General features: G+C 38.8%; 1 protein-coding gene across 4 annotated transcripts; it reads left to right on the top strand.

Moving 5' to 3' along the window:
* Nucleotides 1-3811: 3811 nt before the first annotated feature.
* Nucleotides 3812-20632, top strand: nt5c3a (5'-nucleotidase, cytosolic IIIA). Of its 4 annotated transcripts, none has more exons than XM_086312181.1 (9): nt 3830-3962; nt 4110-4354; nt 16500-16598; nt 17064-17133; nt 17252-17384; nt 17505-17594; nt 17692-17854; nt 18149-18349; nt 18883-20632. In XM_086312181.1, the coding sequence occupies exons 2-9, from the start codon at nt 4217-4219 to the stop codon at nt 18982-18984; spliced, it is 996 nt and encodes a 331-aa protein (XP_086168307.1). In that variant the 5' UTR covers nt 3830-3962; nt 4110-4216; the 3' UTR covers nt 18985-20632. The 4 variants fall into 4 exon arrangements, with proteins under 4 accessions (XP_086168309.1, XP_086168307.1, XP_086168308.1 ...); XM_086312182.1 differs by having other exon boundaries at nt 3855-3962; nt 4088-4354; XM_086312183.1 differs by lacking the exon at nt 4110-4354 and having other exon boundaries at nt 3812-3962.
* Nucleotides 20633-21190: the final 558 nt, after the last annotated feature.

Raw genomic sequence — 21190 nt, 5'->3', positions numbered from 1 at the left:
TCTGTTCTTTCCAAAAATCGTTCAACTACATGATATGCAGTATTGCTTATTTTGAGCTTATCATACACATACACCGAAATCAGCACTCCTTTTGTTTATATCATTTCACAGCAAAGACATATGTAGTCAACCAATATATTACACCAGGGCTGGACTGGGACAAAAAAATCGGCCTGGGCATTTTGACTAGAGACCGTTTATTTTCATAAACTATTCATTTGCCACATCAATAAACAGCATGGCAGGGCAAAATATTTTTTCTAACATGGCAACCTTTAAAAAGTGAAAGGAGACAGAAAAACAGGTGAGAAAGAATAAAACTTAATTGACTTTTTGATGGAATTTTACACACAGTATTGGTACAGTATCTAGAAAATGTGGGAAAATACTGGCATCATATACAGTACTTACTTCTGAAGAAATTATGTTGGGACCCTGAAAAAAATTACTATGTACAATAATGGATTTCTATACATTTGACATCAGATGAAAACTTTGGTTGTAATATTCAGATAATTATTTGTTAAAAGTAATTAAAGAAATTTTAAATGAGAATAAGAAAGTATTTTTTGTGCCCTCCTTTCCCTGTTAATGCTCTACCTGCCCCCATGGCAAAACTTTGCTAGACCCGCCCCTGCACAGTTACCAGCTGTCAGCTACGTAGAAAAGGATCCTGGTGTTATTTGTCTCTCAGAAACAGTTCAGAACTTTCCTTCAACCCATTCATGTCACCTAAAGGTAAACCTGTTTCTCCATCACCTGTTCAGCTCTGATGATTCAGTAAGGACATCTCCTGATTTCATCTTCATGTTTCCCTGTTTCCCTCTCACCACATATCCAAACCGATATCATGACCAGCAGCTTTACGGCTGTGGCTCCAGCAAACATCAGCTGATACTAGAAAGTAATATTAAATAAATTCTAACAACAGCTGATCAAGTGTGAAGGTGCTTCTGCTGTTTAACACTTCTGCTAGTTTCCTCTTTCTGGCGCAAAGTGAGAGATAAACAAGCAGGAGAGACTTGCGGCAGAAACGCCGATCAGCTAATCATTGATCAGTTTTGTGATTGAAGTAGCAGCAGGAGAGGGAGGGGGGAGAATGAGATAAGAAGTGGCAGTTGACAGCGTAACGACGCAGAATAACTCCAGCTTTGTGTCTTTTTGTTATTCTAGCTGAAGTACGGGACAAATCGCGTTCATTTTCAGCTCAATACGAAACGCGTAATTTTAACTCTGAATACCAGAGGATTCCGTTTTTTACGGCACGGTTGGCAACTCTACTAACCTAACCTTATGAATAAAATAAAGTTCACCACTCACATCATAGCACCCGCCCAGCAGTATAGAAACTCCGTCATGCTAGCTAGTACGCACTATGAGTTATTGTAACTGACTGTAAAAAGTCAGCACAACGAAAATCAACTACACCTAAACTTGGTTTATATATGACCCAGATAGACTGCAGGTCATAATATCTCACCTGAAGCTCAATTCACCTGACAGTCGGACCGGCGGCCGCCTCGGGTCTCTCCTCTATGGGCTCAAATTGTGGTCATAAATATTTTGTAATTGTAAATCAGTTTTGTTGTAAATCAGGATTTGTATGTGTAAAAAAATTGTGCATGTGTAAAAAAGATTTGAATGTGTAAAAAGAATTTGTGCATGTGTAAAAAAAGATTTGTGTGTGGACTTTGCCAAAAAATACACATGAAACTCTGCACTCAACTTTCAAGTTACAAGTACGAATTTTGACCCTATTTTTCTTCCTTTCACCTGATTGGCCAATGTCATGTCAATCACAATTTTAACTATCCACTCAGAGAACAGATGGGTTTGGCTATTGGAGTGGTGCTTTATGGAGCTTCAGGTCAACAAACACTAGTGATGTGCGATACTACTGATTTCCTTTCTGATCCGATACCAAGTAAAATCCAGGGTGGTATCGACAATACTGATCCGATACCGATACTCTGTACAAAAACTTAATGTTTCATTGTATTTCATAATACAATATAGAATTGCATTATGTAATTGTAATAATAATATAGCTTCACAATGATTACAGGACATCAGACTACTTGTTCTTATTGCTTAATGATGCAGAATAATCATATAGAAATAAAAAACCTGAAGTTGTGTGCTATTTGAGCATGTTGCCTGCCTGCAGCACTAAAGGACTCCGTGAGAGACGTCTGTCTTGCCCTAGCAGCACCTGTCCCTCTCCTCCTCTTCAGTTCGCCTCAACATAAGCTCATCATATTCTGTGATATGATTTACTCTGAGGTGTTTGACGAGGGTTAGTGGTGTTGCCACAACACCTCACTGTCTTGCCACATGTATCGCAAGCCGCGTCTTGGCTGTTTGTGGAAGTAAAATATGTCCACACATGACATGTTTACGCTTAGCCATTGTTGTAAGTGCGCACGCCAGGTGCAGTGTTGCCAACTTAGTGACTTTGTCACTATATTTAGCGAGTTTTCAGAGCCCCTTAGCAATTTTTTTTTTCTAAAAAGCGAATCTGGTGACTTTTTCTGGTGTTATTGGAGACTTATTTACGACAACTTTTTGACGTGAAAGCGCATATTGCTCTTCTCAACAAGCAGCGGGTGCTGTTGTGGGCACCTCGCCCGTGCCAAAGCGCTCACGGGCAGAGGATAGTCCTCCCCCAGCTGCTATCAGGGCAGGAGATGTTCCCACCTATGCGTCCAAACTGCAAATGAATCGCGTATGAGTGAAGCCTCTGCTCCCGCACTGACTGTAACGCAATCAGTTCTTCTTTTACTGTTATGTTGTTTTGTGGATCACAAGGTTTAAAACTACTACAAAAAACGATAATCGCTAAAAAAGAAAAAATAATAATTTGTAATTCTAAATAAATTCTAAATGCATTTAGGACGTTTTTTTTACTCACTTTATGTCTCTTCTTCTTTTCTCTCCTACAACGTGGGTTACAATGATATTAGCATGACCAATTATGCAAATTAGGCGATGACGTCGTTTAGCAACTTCTAGAGACTTTTAGCATAGCCAATAGCGATTTTCCTTACTGAGGAGTTGGCAACACTGGCCAGGGGCTGCAACACATTTATACAGCCGTATTTCGTATATGACAATGAAAGGCATAAGAGGAAGTAGTTTCTTCCAATTTAGATGATCCGAATGATATAGTTTCTTTCCACTGTGTTCCTGTTAATGAAAAACTACAAATTTACCCCAAAGTACTAAAATATCGATATTTTAATATGAGAATCGATTCTAGAACAAATTACTGGGATCGGAACAATCGATATTTCAATATCGATCCGCACACCACTAACAAACACGTTTAACTTACCGAAAAAGTGCAGCAGGGCCTCGTGTCCTTCTGTCGGTCACTTTACTAAAGAACACCTCAGGCTGTCAGGTTAAAACACTCGGTCGTGTTTTCGTAGCGTAAACGCTCGCCCTCGACTCAGAGCCTACGCTCTATCTGCTATTCCCGAACAGAGATACAGTTTCTCTGTTCGGGAATAGCAGAGTTTCTCCGTGACTGCAGCTGCCATTCAAAGCTATTTTGATGACGTTTCACCCCTATTTAACATCACCGCGGTTGGAATTAGAATCAAACTTATGGGAGAGGAGACCCCTTGAACATCAATCAGCGTGATGAGAACTATTGATAACAAAAGAAAGAATCTTTGGAAAAAAATTATCTGAGGAGAATAGGTTTATTTTAGTCTGACCCCAGTCCCATCTGCTAACATGGAGAAGGCGGGGTTTATGACCTATACTGCAGCCAGACACCAGGGGGCGATAGAGACGTTTTGGCTTCATTTTTGGGGAGCTGTCGCGTCGTCCATGTTTTATACAGTCATTGTTAGAAACCTGCAGTCAGCTGCGACTGAAGAAGTCACTTGGATTAGTGACGAAACGTTTCTCCCACAAAACGCTACGTCCAGATGAACAGAATCAACTTTTGGAGAGTAAGTTTAGAAAGATTTGGATGTAGCAATTTTGCTAGCTTATCTGGTGCGGCTTAGCAACCGGCAAATTAAGTTCTGGTTTGAATTAGTTTCTTATAAAAATCACACACATTTTGCCCCCATAGTAACGGGTCACATTCTGTATAGACGATCTTTGATTGCGTGATTGCACCAGAAGGCAGACGTCTGTTGATAGGAGGAAGGACGGGACTGATCGGTCGGCGGGCAGGTCGGTGAGAAAACGGCGGACCGTCATGGACAGGACGGCCGTGGTGAAGGTCGGAGCCGCGGCCAGCGCCAGTGTGTGTGCTTTGTTCGGCGGCGTGGTTCTTGCCCAGTACATCGTCGCCAAAAAGAAGCGAGCTGGAAAGAAAACTAGGATCATAGAAATGGTTAGTACAAGTAGACAATTTAGTTTTATCAAGAGCGGTAAGAAACAGGAAGGGAAGGAGCAAGGGCTTCAAAGTAAAGGTGCACTTTTTTCATAATAGCTATTCCGTCTTTATTCCAAGACGAGCGAGTTGTTTAATGTGTTTATGTAGTAAAAAGAACAACTTGTTATGACATTGTATTTTGTCCACTGAAACACTCACAGGAGGTTGGAGCATGCGTTCAGAAATTTTCGGCCGGAAATGGGACGCTCTGCTCTGTTTTCTTGACATTAATGGGCCTACACGATGCTGTACGCGTGCGCGACAGTTCCTTAAAACAGCAGCTGTTTAGAGGTCACCGGGCAGCTTTTCTCCCACAGAAAGAGCAGGAGCCACTTTTATGCAGTGACAGCTGAGCCTCTGTGTCAGTGATGCTCTGCAGCTCTTTCAACATTAGAAAAATGCTGAGTGCTACTGTCTACTACAGGTTATGCAATCATCAGGAGTGCAGGTAGGACTCTGGGTCCAGCTCTCTAACCATTCTAGCAGCAATCAGAATGGTCTGCTAAAACATTAACAGTTGACACAAAAATGAAGGTAAGAAATGTGCGGGGAAAAGTCATATGCCTGTGTTGTTAAAAAGGTGGGAAACAGCAGCACGTAACTTTGTTGTTATGTAAGAGCCATTATATAAAACAAACACACTGATAATTTAGATATTTATTTTAGTTTGTTCACACTGAGGTATGTACATCTTTTATTTTAGGAAAAAAAAAACATGCCATCCAAAGTTGGTGTCAACCACCAAAGAACTTTTAGATTGCCTTCCAAAACTAAACAGCAATCTAATAAAACATTTTTCAAACCACCTCCTGAAAGACTTCCTAAAAAATAATACTGAGGCAGGGAAAATCCTGGGTATGCAGTATGCTGTCCAACATTAGGAAAACCTTTACCACACACAACATATTTCTCTTTCATTTTTTTTTTAAAATATATCTTTACCTTTAACTGTGTTTTTATAATGTATTCTACAGATACATAGTTTGACATTTGGTAGTTGGTGCAGCAAAGAATGTGAGATTTACAATATTTTGTCATTGAAAAATACATATTAAACAAGCTTTCATGCTAGATTATATCCAGAAGTACTGTAATATGTAATATAACACCAACTGAGCCATTATTTTGTGTTAGTCAAAGGTGTTTGTATACAGCTTCTATCCAAAACATTCACACACTTATAACCTAATTTACTAGAAAGACTCCCCTGGAATTCAGTTGGCACATTCACATTCTGAAGTGGCTGTAGCAGCAGTCAAATGCTTTGGCTGCAGATAAAGATTTACATTTTTGCTGATAGTAATTTTCATAGCAGGTATCCTCCTGTCATTGAGTCATAGTTCCTTTTTATGTGCTTTGTCTTGCAACAATGGCCTGTCTGCTTTGTATGAAGCTCTCATAGTGTACTGAAGAAAAACGTGTCAATGGACAGTTTAATGATCATTAATATGTAAATTGTCATGACCGTTGATCATCTGCCTCCATAATGACATCTCTCACCTTCTCAACGAAATTCAAAGTGTTCTGGATGTTGTGTTTAGAGCTGCATAAACACCACATCGAATTAAAGATCGAAGCCAGAAACTTTGAGATGTTATAGGAGACTGAGTTGCTCATACGGACAATTGGTCTTAAAGGTACTAGAGATGGACCGATCCGATATTACGTATCGATATCGGTCCGATACTGACCTAAATTACTGGATCGGATATCGGTGAAAAATAAAAAATTTAATCCGATCCATTAAATATCAAAAAAGCACCTCACAAAACTTGCGACATGGCTTAACTCAGCTCATAACCGTAGCAGTCGGAGCAGTATGTGTCACGTGATAGGGCACGCCACAGCTGCTCTATCAGCGGTCTGGTTGAGTATTTGTAGCCTCGCTACCAAACCGGCATTTCATCTCTGAGGAAGTTCCCCCAGAGAGAAGTAAAGCAAGTGTGTCAGTTCATCTCTGAATGTTTGTAAAGCATTCCCGCGTTAAGCTTAACAACCGATATATGGAGCGACTGCCTCTTCTCTCTCCCTCCCTCTCCTGTTGCTACTTCAATCATGAAACTGATTAACGATCAGCTGATCGGCTTTTCTGTAGCGAGTCCGTCTCTCTTCTTTGTTTTTTGGCCCACTTCGCGCCAGAAAGAGGAAACCAGCGGCTGAACAACAGCAGCACGTTTAAGCTTGATAAGCTGTTGTTAGAATTTATTTAATATTACTTTCTACACCAGGATCCTTTTCTACGTAGCTGATGGCTGGTAACTGTGCAGGGGTGGGTCTAGCAATGTTTAGCCAGGGGGGCCGATAGGGCATTAACAGCGAAAAGGGGGGCACAAAGACATACTTTTCTTTCTTATTCTCATTTAAAATGTCTAGCTTTTAATAAATAATTATCTGAATCTTACACCGAAAGTTTTAATCTGATGTAAAATATATAGAAGTCCATTACTGTATATAGTAACTGTTAAGTCTAATATACCCTAGTAAGCTATAGTACTTTTTCCTTTGAGAAGGTACCATCTGTGCAGTCTGCAATTCTGTTGAAGAAAGATGTTGAATCTATTTAATTATTCTTGGAAAAATAATTGATTTCTGTGCATTTTTTTTCACACTGCATCAAATTAAAGTTGATTACGTCGATTAAGCATCATGCGGTGGAGGGTGGTTCCCTATTTTTTATTTATTTATTTTTTGCTGGGAGTTTGCAACCCTATTAGTTAGGTTGCTTACTCTTTAAAATACCAGAATAGGGAGGATGGAGTAGGTTTAAGTTTATTAGATTGATCAGTATTGTTGAACTATGAAATATTTTGGGTGCAGTGTATTTTTAGCATACAGATATAACAGAATAGCTTTAGTGTTTTTTTTTTTTAACTTGAGTTTGAACCTATACAAAATGCAGCAAGATATTTAAAAAACAGTTTTATTGGTTAAAAACACACTATATTGGATTCATATCGGTATCGACAGATATCCAAATTTATGATATTGGTATCGGTATCTGACATAAAAAAGTGGTATGGTGCCATCTCTAAAAGGTACACCTTGTTTATGTATCTTCAGTAAACCATACAGACTTGGTGTAGTTTCCCCTGGGAATAGCCTGTGGTATGTGGTCAGTAGCATTGTCTTATTCTAACTGCTTCAGACAATCTATTATCTTCATCTAACCACTACCTGCATTTCATTTCAGGGGCTCATCAAGTATTTTTGCTACTAAGCTTAGACAAAATTTTCTCATGATTGTCTTTCTGGTTTTCTGCAAAACTGTGCACCTACCCTTGTCTGCCGGAAGGATGATAATTCTGTTGCAATTACTAAGTAATGGGAGTGCCTTCCTCTCCTCCATGCTGATGTTGGAAACTGGGGGCTTTGCATTGCTGAGACAGGCCAAAACTTTTGTCCGCAGTTACTCTACTTCCACATCTGCATTGTTGTTGTTTCAAATTGCTGATTCTGTGGCTGTAATCAGTTCCACTAGTGGGATTTGCCTCCGCGTCATAGCAAAGTTCATCCCTTTTGCAAGGATATTTTTCTCTGTTTGAGTGAGTTGTCTGTCAGACTTTTTTGGTCTTACAATAACATGTGCAGAAAAAAACTAGAGGCAGACAGACTGGCATGACCATAATTGATAGAAAACTGCAGTTTTCTATCTAATGAATCAAGTGCACATAAATTAATTCAGTAGCACGATTATTTATTTTTTCAACATGGCTTCTTTGGTGGGTGTTCCATCTCTGAGGAGAAACCCTGTTAATGTTGACATTAAAAGTCCAGTAAGTTCTTTGTAGCACGTGCAAATATATAATTGTCCAACATTAAGAAAACCTTTGGCGCACACAGCAGATGTGTCTTTGACTTTTTCTCAAGAAATCTTTAATCATAACTGCAAAAGAGAGATACAAATGGTAAATGGCCTGTATTTATATAGCGCTTTACTAGTCCCTAAGGACCCCAAAGCGCTTTACATATCCAGTCATCCACCCATTCACACACTGGTGATGGCAAGCTACATTGTAGCCACAGCCACCCTGGGGCGCACTGACAGAGGCGAGGCTGCCGGACACTGGCGCCACCGGGCCCTCTGACCACCACCAGTAGGCAACGGGTGAAGTGTCTTGCCCAAGGACACAACGACCGAGACTGTCCAAGCCGGGGCTCGAACCGGCAACCTTCCGATTACAAGGCGAACTTCCAACTCTTGAGCCACGATCGCCCCATACAAGATTGAATGTATATATTTTGTTGCATTTGCTGTGCTAGTCAAAGCTGTTTGTATGCAGTTTCTAGCTAAACATATATGCACAGCCAGTTTACTGGAAAAACTGTTAGCTGAATTCTGCTGGAACATCTCCCATTTTATTTGTTTGTGGAAACTTGAAAAGTGGCTGAAAGAGCAGTCAAATGCTGTGGCTGCAGATAAAGATTTACAGTTTTGCCAGTTGTAATTTTCATAGCAAATATCCTCTTGTCATCATGTCATAATTGCTCTTTTATTTACTTTGTCTTGCGACAGCGGTCTGTCTAATTTGTTTAAAACTCTGATAGTGTACTGAAGAAAAACGTTTCCATTTGAGAAATGGTGTCCAAAAACTTTAATTTCTCTTTGCTGATACGCTCCTCATTTCACAGGTTTGAATTTATTCTTTTCATTGTTCCAGTTTGTTCCTTGACTGCTGCACGCCTGTGTGGAAATGTCAGTTTGGGAAATTAAATCTGTTAAATGCATCATAGTAATCTGATGTTATAGAATGAACATAAATGAGAGATATCAGTGTTCATCCCTGACAGGATAGTACTAGATGAGACATGAAACTGAGTAGTTGTTAATGCATCTGGGAATTGAGTTTTCGTAGTGTTGTCCTCAGTGGTATCAAGTGAGTATCTCGTTAATATTTACTGACTTTAGCATAAATATGTGTTGTATTAACAGACAGCAGAAGTTTAAATCTGATTTTAAGTTACACTATAGACATCTTAGATTTTGTAAAAAAAAAGAAAAGAAAAAAAGTTAGTCCTCTTATCCATAGGCTTTCACTGTTTACATTGAAGCGGATAGTGATGTCAGAACCCTGTTCTGAGAGAATTATATATTATGTTGAACCTTTTCAATTTGCAACTATGGAGGAAAACATCCCATATAAATAAAATGAAAACAATTACGGAGGCAAGAGTGCGACAGAAGCAGAGTGTTATCTGTAAAGAGCTCTTCTCTCTGTCATCGGCTGTTAGAAGTACTGTATTTTTATATGAGCATTTATTTGCTTTTCCAGTTGACTAATTGCATTACTAAATGCAGAGGGAGAAACGTGCAGTCTTTTGGAAGTTGCCTTGTTGTCTGTCCTCCTCTTTTTATCTACGTGATGATACTGATTACACTTACTGTGTTGTCTTAATGGCCTTGATAGCTGATTATATGAACAAAACATTTAAATGAATGACAGTCATTTCTAGGTTTCTAACATCATATTCAGCAGGCATTTGTAGCTGTGTATATGTTTCCAAGTGCTGCAGTTTGCTGCACTTTATGGAACTCTGATTGTAGAACCTTTCATTTTGCAAATGTAGTAAAAAAGAAGAGTTTGAGGCAAGTGGTGTTTATTTAGTTGCAATTTGCACTGTCACCGCTGGATGCCACCAAAACTTACACACTGGTCTTTTAGGTGAAGGAGCTTGCTGGACTGTGTTTAACTGTTGTGACCACTAGAGAGCACAACAGTGTAAATTTTCCCTTCTCCATCTCTGCCAAACCTTACTGTATATATGTATATATGCTAGGATTTTTTTAAAAAATGTACTCTATAATGTAGTTCTGCAGAGAAAAATGTGAACAAAACAACTAAACTGTTTGGAAATATATAGGCTTTAATGATGAATACACTGTTGTAAAGAAAATGTAACTCAAGTGACTGGCTGAATTGGGTATACTTTTAACAAGGCAACCTATACAAAAAGCTGAACATGCTACAGCTGGTTGTTAGCAGAGCATTGAAGGGTTTATAAATATATAAGGTGTTATACAGGTGTTACTATTATGTGTTATATTTGCAGACTATCTGTTGGTATTAAAGTGTGACAGTTTGGATAGCACTGCTGGATACGTACATAGACTTAATTATTATCTTGAAAAAGAAAACAACAGGGAGAGAGGTAAGTTGAGACTAAGGTGCTATGTTGAATGAATGAAAACATGTGTTACACTTTCAGTTATTAGATTTGCATAAGAAGAAATTGTTAAGACAAAAAAGGCAGTTTTGGTTTGTCAGTTTTAAGGCTGCTCTTGGCATTCAGTCTCTCAGCAGGTTGGCAGGCACTTATTCTACTGAACAAACTTTGTTATCATTAGGAACAGATTGCCATCATGCTGACAGCCATAGCAGCTCCCAGTGTGGGTGTGGTAATGGGACACTAAAGGGTTTCCTTAAAGCTGGCACCATGTCACACGTTAATCATACCCAGGCTGGTATTGCTATCAAAAACATGTTTCGAGTTTGTCATAAAAGTAGTAAAGATTGGATTAATGTGGGATATCAGCTTGGATACCATGGAAATTTCCTTATTTCTAATTAGAGATCACTCAATTTTTAGGTTGCGTTTACAGGTGATGAAATCCTAGTGCATGAACATCAGGGGTTACATTCAGTCAGGCTGTGTATTTAATCCTTAATGAACTTTGACCTAGTCATGCCAGGATTGGGTCACAGCATCCTGAACCTAACCTGTTCAGACTCAACATCTACTCCTAACAGGGGATTGAAAGTCTGTGGTTTTTTAAAAGCGAGGTGCTCATCCATCATTTGCCTATTTGAGAAGTCAAGATTTAATTGAAAGATCAGATGTTTTTGTTAGCCTGATCATTTCCGTGAAGTTGACTGCTTTTTGGGGTGCTTGGCTGATCTTACAATAACGTATTGTTATTTTTTGTATTTATTTATTTCATGCAGCATCTTGGGTGGGTGTGCTGTCTCTCCAAGGCTATGGGGGGGGCTAGCTGTGTTAATTTTGATATTTAAAAATGCTTCTGGGTCTGTATGGCCACATGCAAATATGCAATATTTTCTAAACAAACACAGATTAAATCAGTGAAATTAAACAAACCTGAAACTGAAGTACTGAAACCTTTGTGCAGTGCATGGCTCAGGATAGCATTCTAATATCATATGATCTGTATGGATAAGACAATAATCCCAGTGTATGCCTAAAAATATCAGAGCCTGCCATTGTTTTATCCCCTGGAGCTGTGAATCTGATTAGAAGGGGCTTGATGGTGCAAGGATGGATGTTAGTTGAAGGTTTGCATTTTGGGAAGTGTGAAATTGCACATTTCAAACTAAAGGTAATGGCACAGATTTCCATTGGCTTTTTGTCACTTGGTTTGTGCAACCAAAATACACAAAGGCAGAGTTAAATCAAAGTGTGTTAGAACAGAAACAGTATTAACCTGCCACACAACTACACCAAACAGTCACTGGGCCTTTTCTTATAAAGCCGTGAGGCAGCTGTTGGTGCTGTGTCTCTGTGAGGCTCGTGCTGCAGGGACCTGTTATAGGGGTGAGATGTAACCGGAGATAGTTGACCTAATTTTTGGGTGTTGTGGTATGCGAGGGAGTCGAGGTGATCAGAAAAGAAGACAAGGTCATCTCACGATCCAGTCTCTGCCATCTTATAGCAACAACACCAGCAGCACAGACAGCAGGGAACCAAGCCTGTGGCATCGTGTCAGTGTCGCACAAAGGTCCAAATGTTGTTATGCAACATTCCCTTTTATGTTCTCTGAAATGCTGATAACAGAGTTCTTAGAGGCTGCACCCACTTCATGAGAGCTGTAAACAGACTTAAGGTCCCTCCAGATTATGAGCTTCAAGGAAACTTAGATATGTCATTGAGTTTCATGTATGCAGACTATATGGTGATAATACCTTCACCAATCCAATGCTGTTTTTTCCCATGCTTTGTGATCCTTTGTGCACGCAAGATGTGATAACTGGCAGAAAATTCAATTAAATTTTTCTTTTTGATATAGCGCCAGTTCAGAATAACAGTTGCCCTTAAACAATTAAAATGACACTGCCTTTAAAGCTCAATTCTAAACGCTCAACTTGTAATTTTATATAGTCATCGAATCACTTAGCATTAGTTTCTTTGCTTCTTAGCTTCTTAATTTGGAGTTGTTGACAAAAATATGACAAACATGTGACAGCTGACCAGGTTTCTGAATGTTATCCATCACAAACTGCAGGTTTCTCAACTGAATACCAAGGCCAGTGATGGATTTTTAGTGATAGCTCCACTGAACAGACATTTTATTGATGAAATAAATTGCATATTAGTTGCATGATTGCAACTGATATGAGAAAAGTTATCTAGGAGTTGACTTTAATGCAAGAACTTGCTCAGCCAGAGTACCAGTTTGTGTGCATACATTTCAAAAAGAATGTTGGACGTGTTCAGATGCATCCAGAAATGTAAAGACAGTGTAGTTTGCATGTTTCTATATGTGTGTAGATCTGCATGATCTATATATATATATATATATATGAGAATTTCCAGAAAGATGAGCATAAGATACGTAAAATATGTATATATGTGTTAACTTGCATTGAGTCACGTCTATTAGTTGATCTTTCATGCGTGACTGACCACTGAATGCCCAAGCAGCTCGATGCTCACACCGAAAGTTGACCCCTGTGACTTTTAATGCATCGTCAAGCATTTTGCTGCATTTGTGTTTCCACGTGGAGGGCCGTATGCTGTGTGTTTAAAAATGTGTGTGCTCAGCAGCAGTCATCAACCCATTCTCATTGATTTTAAAGGTTTCCTTTTTTTCCTCCCCCGGCTCAATTTCACAGCTGTTTATATGAGTTTTGTTTGTGTGTTTGTGTGTGTTGACAGGGACACTGTATTCTAGTGTTCGAGCCCTTCTGTATAGGGGGAGGGCCTATGTTTTCTAATCTATTTTGAGCAAAAACCCCTCCCTCCCTTGCTGTTGCTGTAGATATATAAGGCCTCTGCAGACACACAATCTTTTCTTCACTCTCGTTTTAGCTGAGACGCCAAACTGGAGGTAAGTGTGTGTGTGTGTGTGTGTGTGTGTGTGTGTGTGTGTGTGTGTGTGTGTGTGTGAGAGGGAGGGAGGGAGGGAGGAAGGAAGGGACGGAGGGGTGTTTGTTTCAAATGGTTGTACTCCAGGCTGCATGCAGTTTTGTTACACGTTCATTGCAAAAATTCATTAAGTGCAACAAATTCTTGCTGTCAATGTTCACAAAAAAATAAAATCTAAGCATTTAGCAGTTTTGATGTTTAAAACGTTGGCTTCAATTCTGAAATTGGAACATTTCCTAAACTTGTTGATTTGTAATGTTGTAATCAGCTGTTGCTAAGAAGATCATGACTGTTAAGTAGTCTTAGACACATAACATGTAAGCTGTGAAGCAGCGTTTCAGAATAAACAGGTTTAGATGTCACTGCCATCAAGGAAACACCCATAAACTGCCATTTCATAGTCTGAGTGCTTTTTAGTAGGTCACCCCTCTGGCAGCCTATTAAATCTCTTTTAAACAAATGTAATCTTATCCTTTTAACAGTGACCCAGAATATAGTCGTCACTCAACAGATGTAAAATTGGATAAGTTGTTTCCATGCTTAGATTCCTGGATGAGGCCTTTTTTAGGGTAGTTAATACATGAGACAAGGTCAATTTTAGCTTCTTAATGTTTTTGTGTTCATAATGTTGTGTTATAGATTCAGAGTAATTTATGAAGTGGTAACGAGTCAAATTCTACTGTAAGTGTAAATTATGTTGGGTGGGGGTGTTTGTGAAATGGTGAAACTGTTGTCTGTGTGCATTTAGTTGGTTCTTCTTCCTTCTCTGGTTGTTTGTTTGGTTGAGACCCAAACACATAACTGTGCTGCACAAGAGACATCACAAAAACACAAATGAGCAAAAACAAAAATGGATGATCACCTATTATTGGCTTAACGTAACTATTCTTTACTTGTGAAATAACGGGTGGGGTGTTATTCAAGCTGAATTGTTGCACAAGGTCATTTAACATCTCTACACAAATACACTCATTCCCTCAAACACATGAGGTCATCTTTCCAACAACCTTTAAGACTGTCCTCCACTAGAGACTAATTGCAAGACTATGTCTGTTATTAGTTGGTCTATGAAACTAAATTATATATATTTTCAGTGAAATCTGCATTCACAGTGGAGGCCCAGGCTGTGTTTAAACTAAGTCTCTGAAAAACCCTAAAATTATTGAAGTGATGCATTTTCCTGTTGCTTCTGTTGTTAGTGGTTGTTTTTGTTTTAAATCTCCTCCATTATTCGTTCAACCTTCCTGTCCTGTATAATTCCTTAAACCGTAAGCATTAAAATGACTCCATGATTTGGACTGTATAAAGATACAGTTGGGGTTGGAATGTGAGGGATCAAACATTTATATGCAAATACTTATTAGTGACCATGCACTAGTAGGAACATGTTTATACTCAAGAAAAAACTGCCTCGTACCTCAACGTCTGGAGTGTGAGGAGACATGCAATATGTCATTTAGTTATGGTTCAACCCACTGAATATCTTAGAGCGTGCCTAAGAGCATCTTGCCATTTAGCAGCCATCTTGGTAATACCTTTGAGCAGTTAATTTGGGCTAACAAGACCAAGCCCTCGTTCTAAATGGATGATGAGATGGATACACGGGAGAAAATGCATGTAGAGAATCATTAATCGATCATTTGATTTATATATAAATTAAAAAACAAAACTTTACTTGGTGACTTTTCCCCGGAATAAGGTATAAATTATAAATCAGCATGTTCATTATGCTGTTCTGACACTAGCTCCTCCCAACACAACACTTGAACTAATGCCATGCCAGTTCATGTTATGATACAGATTACCAAGAAAAATGACAAGCATCATGACATGACCTATATTTTATCTCAACTGCACTCCTCTAAGGTTTCATTGCTGGCTCCTGCTCAGTTGCAGTGTTACTGTGTTGACAAAGCTCCCCACAGAAATCCGGAAACAGACTTATAAACATCTGCCAGACTACTCATAACCACTTTTATGGTACTTCCTGCTACAGTAGATGTCACAGGGACCGCAAATTGACATGACCCACACACAAACTCAGACTCGCAAGGAAAAGACACCACCAGCCACACTGTTGCTAACTTGTAAAAAGTGATCAAAACATCTTTATATTTATAACTGAATGCTCAACTTCTTTGCAAAGTATTTCTTTTCCCCTTGATTCAGCCAAATTCTAAGGTTGTCTGGTATATTGTAGCTCTAATGTACACAAACTGATCTGAGCTGTCCTGCTGTGTGTGACATTTAGAAATGTCAGCAAATTAAAAGGCAGGAATTAATATTAAATTAAACCGAATAAATAATAAAAAGCGCATCATTACCAGTACTTTGGAACGAAAACTCACAAAGAAAAGTTATGAGGTGGTGAGGTGCTTTGAGGACAGTCTTGTCTGACTAGGCAGATCTCATGGCGATGTGATTAAGTTACAAGAAAGGTTGAAGTTCACCCACTCTCTGCAGAGAGTCACTGTAGCTGTTTGTGTGTCTTTGAGTTCGTTATACAACACTGACAGATTCCACACATCAGCTGTTTCATGACCCGCAAACTCTGCATGTGGATCAGGGAACACTGTGTTCAGATATGCTCGAGGTGTTGATGCATAAAAATGCCAGTGACTGTAGTTCAGTTTGAGTATCGTGTGCATGTAGGAGGTGCATTCAAGACAGCACATGTCTCCATTTCCTTTGGCACTCTCTTTGACAGATACGCTTCAAATGTAATTAATTTCAGTTAAAATCAACCCAAAGTTCTCAACACACAAACTTCTCTGCAGCGTCCTCATTCTTCTCTCTATACCCAAAAGAGGAGGCAGGTCTAACCAGATACGTTTACTCTGAGGTGCTTTCATTAGAACCAGAGCCTTTCAAAAATCTCTAAAGCTGAAGAATCTGAGAATTGAAACGATTATGTTGGTAAATTAACGTTTCCCAAATCTACACTAAAGGAATTTTTAAAAGTCAGCCCACACTAACTTGTCTCTCCTCTTCTTTGTCCCTCCAGATGCCTCAATTTGAGAAAACCACGGTCCACATGAAGGACCACGGGAAGGTGGAGGACATCATCTGCGGTCTCATCAAAGGAGGAGCTTCCAAACTGCAGGTAAAACATCAGTTTGTCATTATACTAAACGTGTCTGTGTTTCTTTTGGTAAAACACCACCACCTGGTGGTGAAAAAGCTTGTAAGGCTGCAGCAAATGGAAAAATATTTTTCCAATTATCACCAGTTAGCTTGTGTTTTACTGGCCCAGCAGGTTTCACTGGGCTTTAGCTGTGAATAAAGGTAAAATAGTCCACGTTGAGACAAAAAACAAGTAAACATAACTTTCATAGAGAACAGGAAGTCTTGACTCAGGTATCCCAGAAAAATGGCATTTGCCCAAATTGACTTTGTCACCAGTTTAGCTATTGGGTTCCCTAATTGTCTTACACCACCTAAACTAAAAAAGATTTCAGTTGGCAGTTATCACCTCCAGGGCATTCCTTTTGAGGGCCTTTGTTTCTTTTTGTGTCTGATTCAGGGTCTTTTATGGTACTGGCAAACAAAGTGTTCTTCACTGTTTCAGATCATCACAGACTTTGACATGACGTTAAGCAAATTCTCAGTTAACGGCAAGCGTTGTCCAACGTGTCACAGTAAGTAAAACACAAAAAAGACATTTCTTTTTATTATGCAGCACTTTACAGTGTAAGAAATGTAAACATAAATTGCAGTTCCCCTGTGTGAATCATACGTTCTGTTTACTCTGCACAGATATCATTGATAACTGCAAACTGGTAACAGAAGAGTGCAGGAGTAAGCTGCTAGCGCTGAAGAATAAATATTATCCCATTGAGATCGACCCTCAACTCACCATGGAGGAGAAATACCCGTTTATGGTGGAGTGGTGAGTCTTGCACACACCAGCACACTGTACAAATTCACTCGATTACTTTACTGCTGTGTGTTGCTTAAGTTGTGAGGTCTATCTTACTAAAAGTAAAAGATTGTTTTTGCATATTTACAGGTATTTCAATTCTCACCGACTGCTTGTGGAGCAGCGGTTAGAGAGGGACAAGCTGCCAGAGGTGGTCAGAGAGTCTGATGTTGCCCTCAGGTAACTGTAGAGGAAGATATGGAGGAAACTGAATTACACGTGTGAATCCTGTTTGAGCACAGTGTAAAGGATAAACTGTGCCTGTGTTTGGTTTCAGAGACGGCTTTGAGCAGTTCTTTGACCGCCTGCAGCAGCACAATGTGCCTGTGTTCATTTTCTCTGCTGGCCTAGGAGATGTCCTAGAGGAAATCATGCGCCAGGCAGGAGTGTATCACCCCAACGTCAAGGTCGTCTCCAACTTCATGGACTTTGATGAAAATGTGAGTGTTTAATGAAGGACAAAGTCTTCATTTTTGAGTCTTAATTCTGGTGTTTACAGTTAATCTGTAGAGAAATAGAAGCACATTGGCTGAACAAGCTCTGCTGGATGTTTCTTCCTGTTAAAAGGGAGTTTTTCTTTCCACTTGTCTGGGCTTGTCTGAATATTGTTTTTCTGTATTATTGTAGAGTCTTTACTTTACAATATAAAGCACTTTGAGGTGACCGTTGTTGAGATTTGGCGCTATGTAAATAAAACTGAATGGAATTTTTTTTATTGTCTCCTTGTTTCGCAGGGCATCTTGAAGGGATTTAAAGGTGAGCTGATCCATGTGTACAACAAACACGACGGTGCCCTGCGGAACTCAGAGTACTTCAAACAAATCAAAGAGTACTCCAACATCATCTTGCTGGGCGACTCACTGGGGGACCTAAGCATGGCTGATGGTGTGAACAATGCGGAGAACATCTTAAAGATTGGCTTCCTCAATGACAAGGTACAACCATGACATGCATAGACAGATCCTTAAGCATAGTAAAAATGTCCCTGAACATTGAGTTGGCTGTGTTATCAATGTTACATCTACTTGAGGTCAGTAAGGGAATAATAGAATAGCAGTGTCTAATTGTCTGGGTTTATGGAAATGCCATGTTGAAGGCTTTCTGCCATCTAGCCCTTATACTTTGTAATATTGCACACTGTCAGCAAACATTTGTCTTTTGAATTTTATTAATTTATTTACTGAGAGATTATTACCCAGAGATTATTAGAGTGAAATTAGCCTTTATTCCTTTTCTCCTTAAAAAAAACCCTAACAATTCTAAGTCCATGCCATTTTTCAGATTTGAGGATAAATAGTGTCTTAATGTAAATCACAGAATACTTAAGAGTTGACCCCCAAAAAATTGGAAACATGGTTTTTAGACTGCTTAGTCAGGTTCACTTTCCCTGAAGGCAGGTGCTGTGGCTGCTTGAAGATTGATTAGATGAACTGTCTCCTGACCTTTTCTCTGTGGCCTCTCTTTGCAGGTGGAAGAGCGACTTGACAAATATCTGGACTCTTATGACATAGTTCTGGTGAAGGACGAGACATTGGAAGTCCCAAATGCCATCCTCCAGAAGATTCTTTAAGTCCACCTCTGAGCTGACCGCAAACCCACACCACACCCAGTACACCTCTCTGTCCCCCCTTCAATCTGGAGCCAGTTAGGCTTGACACCCTTTTTAACCAGCTCCACTCTGTCTCAGCACATCACCCTTTGACAGGCTTTTAAAAAAGACATTTTACATCTTGTAAATGAAGTCCACTCAGCATCAACAGACTGTCTCTGGTGTGTTTTGTCTGTTGCAGTTGTTTCTGATGTTTTTTTTCCTCTATATATATTTTTATGAAATAATAACATCTGAATATTTGCACAGTATTGTTATCATAGCTTTTTCTAGGAGTATTTTTATTATGGTGATGTTTCAATACCATGTATGAGGTGCCCGCAGATGGATGAAACAGTTTGGTTTTTCTTCTTTTTTTTTCTTTTTTTTTTTTTTTTTTTTTTGGAGCTATCCCAGCATGCCTGTCACCTCAGTTACTCTACTTTTGCGACTTGGCAGTAAGATGTCATTCTAGCCAGTCTTGCAACGTAAACTGTTGTTGTTAGACATGCCACATATCTGTACAGGCAAGGCTTAAAGGTTGGGAAAGTAATTAAGAACATTTATTAATGGACCTTTTTATCAGTAATACTTTTTTTTTTTTTCCAATCTCTTGCTTGGTTACAGAAGCATCAGCAGCCAGTATTGGGTTTTTGTTTTTTTGTTGTTTTTTGTTTGGTTTTTTTTTTTAGATAAAGAGGAGAGATTTGGGGTGTCAACATGAAACTGATGTGATGATGAGAAATGAGATGAAAAGCACTTTTAAATTCTATGTATGGGGAAATTAAGTCTCCTGTTGATGTGCAGAGGTGGCACCGTTTTGATTTATGGATGTTGGAACAGGTTCTAAGGCCATGTTTACATGCATTCAATTTATATCCAAATGTGCTCATTCATACTTATTTCCACCTGTTGTAATGCTACAACTGAAACATTTATGGCAAATGCCATTTTTGATTAAGGAGTTTACACTGCTCTCTTACTCAAGTATTCTCTGTGCCAGAGATAAAGGTTACAGAAGTATTAACTAATGCTGAAGTATACCTGTAGTTGTCATTAGCGGGAATTACCGGGAACTAAAAAGCCATAATAATTCCCGAAAATCTGGCACCTTAAGCTTCTCTATTGAAATAAATATTACATTATTTATGAAGAAATGTAGTTTATTTCACAGTTTCAGTAAAGAAAGAAGTCACCTGCTGTCTATGGCTCACAAAAACCCAGCATGAGACCTGTTAAATGTAATGTGTTTTATCACCTTTATATTCTCAGTGAGCACTACCTCTAAAATATTCATCTTTATGTTTTGGGAGGTTCAGAACTAAAACGTCTCAACATGTTGTGTAGAATGTTGAATTTGTTTGTGGTTTAAATGTGCTGCTATCACCTGCATGTTGCCTTTTGTTATTGTTCAGTTTATGTTAAAGACACGGGACACTTAAAAAGATATATCAATAAAATGGAGAATACTGGCATACTGTAAATGTGGGCATTGTATCAAAATGTATATTATTTTACTGCATTTGGAGATATTTTCAGAAGTTTAGACTGGTGTGTTTTATTTTTATAAGCTGAAAGGCTTTATTTTATGGTGTGAAAAGAAAACATAATAAAGTCATTGTTGTCAGGCCGTGCGTGGACAGCAGACTGGATTAACTTAACTGAAAGCTTTGGGTTCATTGGGATTTTAATGTGGATCATGTAATGTAGGACATTAAATATTTGCTATCCATCAGTTAGTTCAGATACATTTGGATGTGGCTATTGCGTATAAATGTTGTATTCACCTGTTTGTAATCAGTTATCAAAAAATGGCAAATTTACTAATAAATATACTATATTAAATCCAATATTAAAATTGGCCTCGAATAAAACAACATTCTTAAATGATTACAATTACTTGAATAATTATAATTCAGTAAAGTCAGCAGGAAATTGTAAAGGTCAAGATTAACAAACATATTTCACTCAGGCAACTATAGAATTACTTTATACTGGGAAGAAAGCTCAGTATGCCACTGAATTTCTAATTTAAGCCTACTAAGAGAGTTTCCAGAAAGAAAGAAAGAAAATCTGAAGTTTCTAAAAAAAAAAAATGGTAACTGCATTTCTACAAATGTGTTTAGTGGTCTTTGAAGTGATGTGTGCACAGTGCCTATTTTTGTGAATGATATTGCACCATATGTAA

Source organism: Aulonocara sp. 'chitande type north' Nkhata Bay, linkage group LG11, assembly GCF_057382095.1.
Source record: "Aulonocara sp. 'chitande type north' Nkhata Bay isolate Kocher_YH1m ecotype deep benthic linkage group LG11, A_spYH_male_GT1.1, whole genome shotgun sequence".
NCBI classification, from domain to species: domain Eukaryota; kingdom Metazoa; phylum Chordata; class Actinopteri; order Cichliformes; family Cichlidae; genus Aulonocara; species Aulonocara sp. 'chitande type north' Nkhata Bay.
The sequence above is the reverse complement of the archived record's forward strand: the minus strand, read 5'-3'. Positions and strand labels throughout refer to the sequence as shown.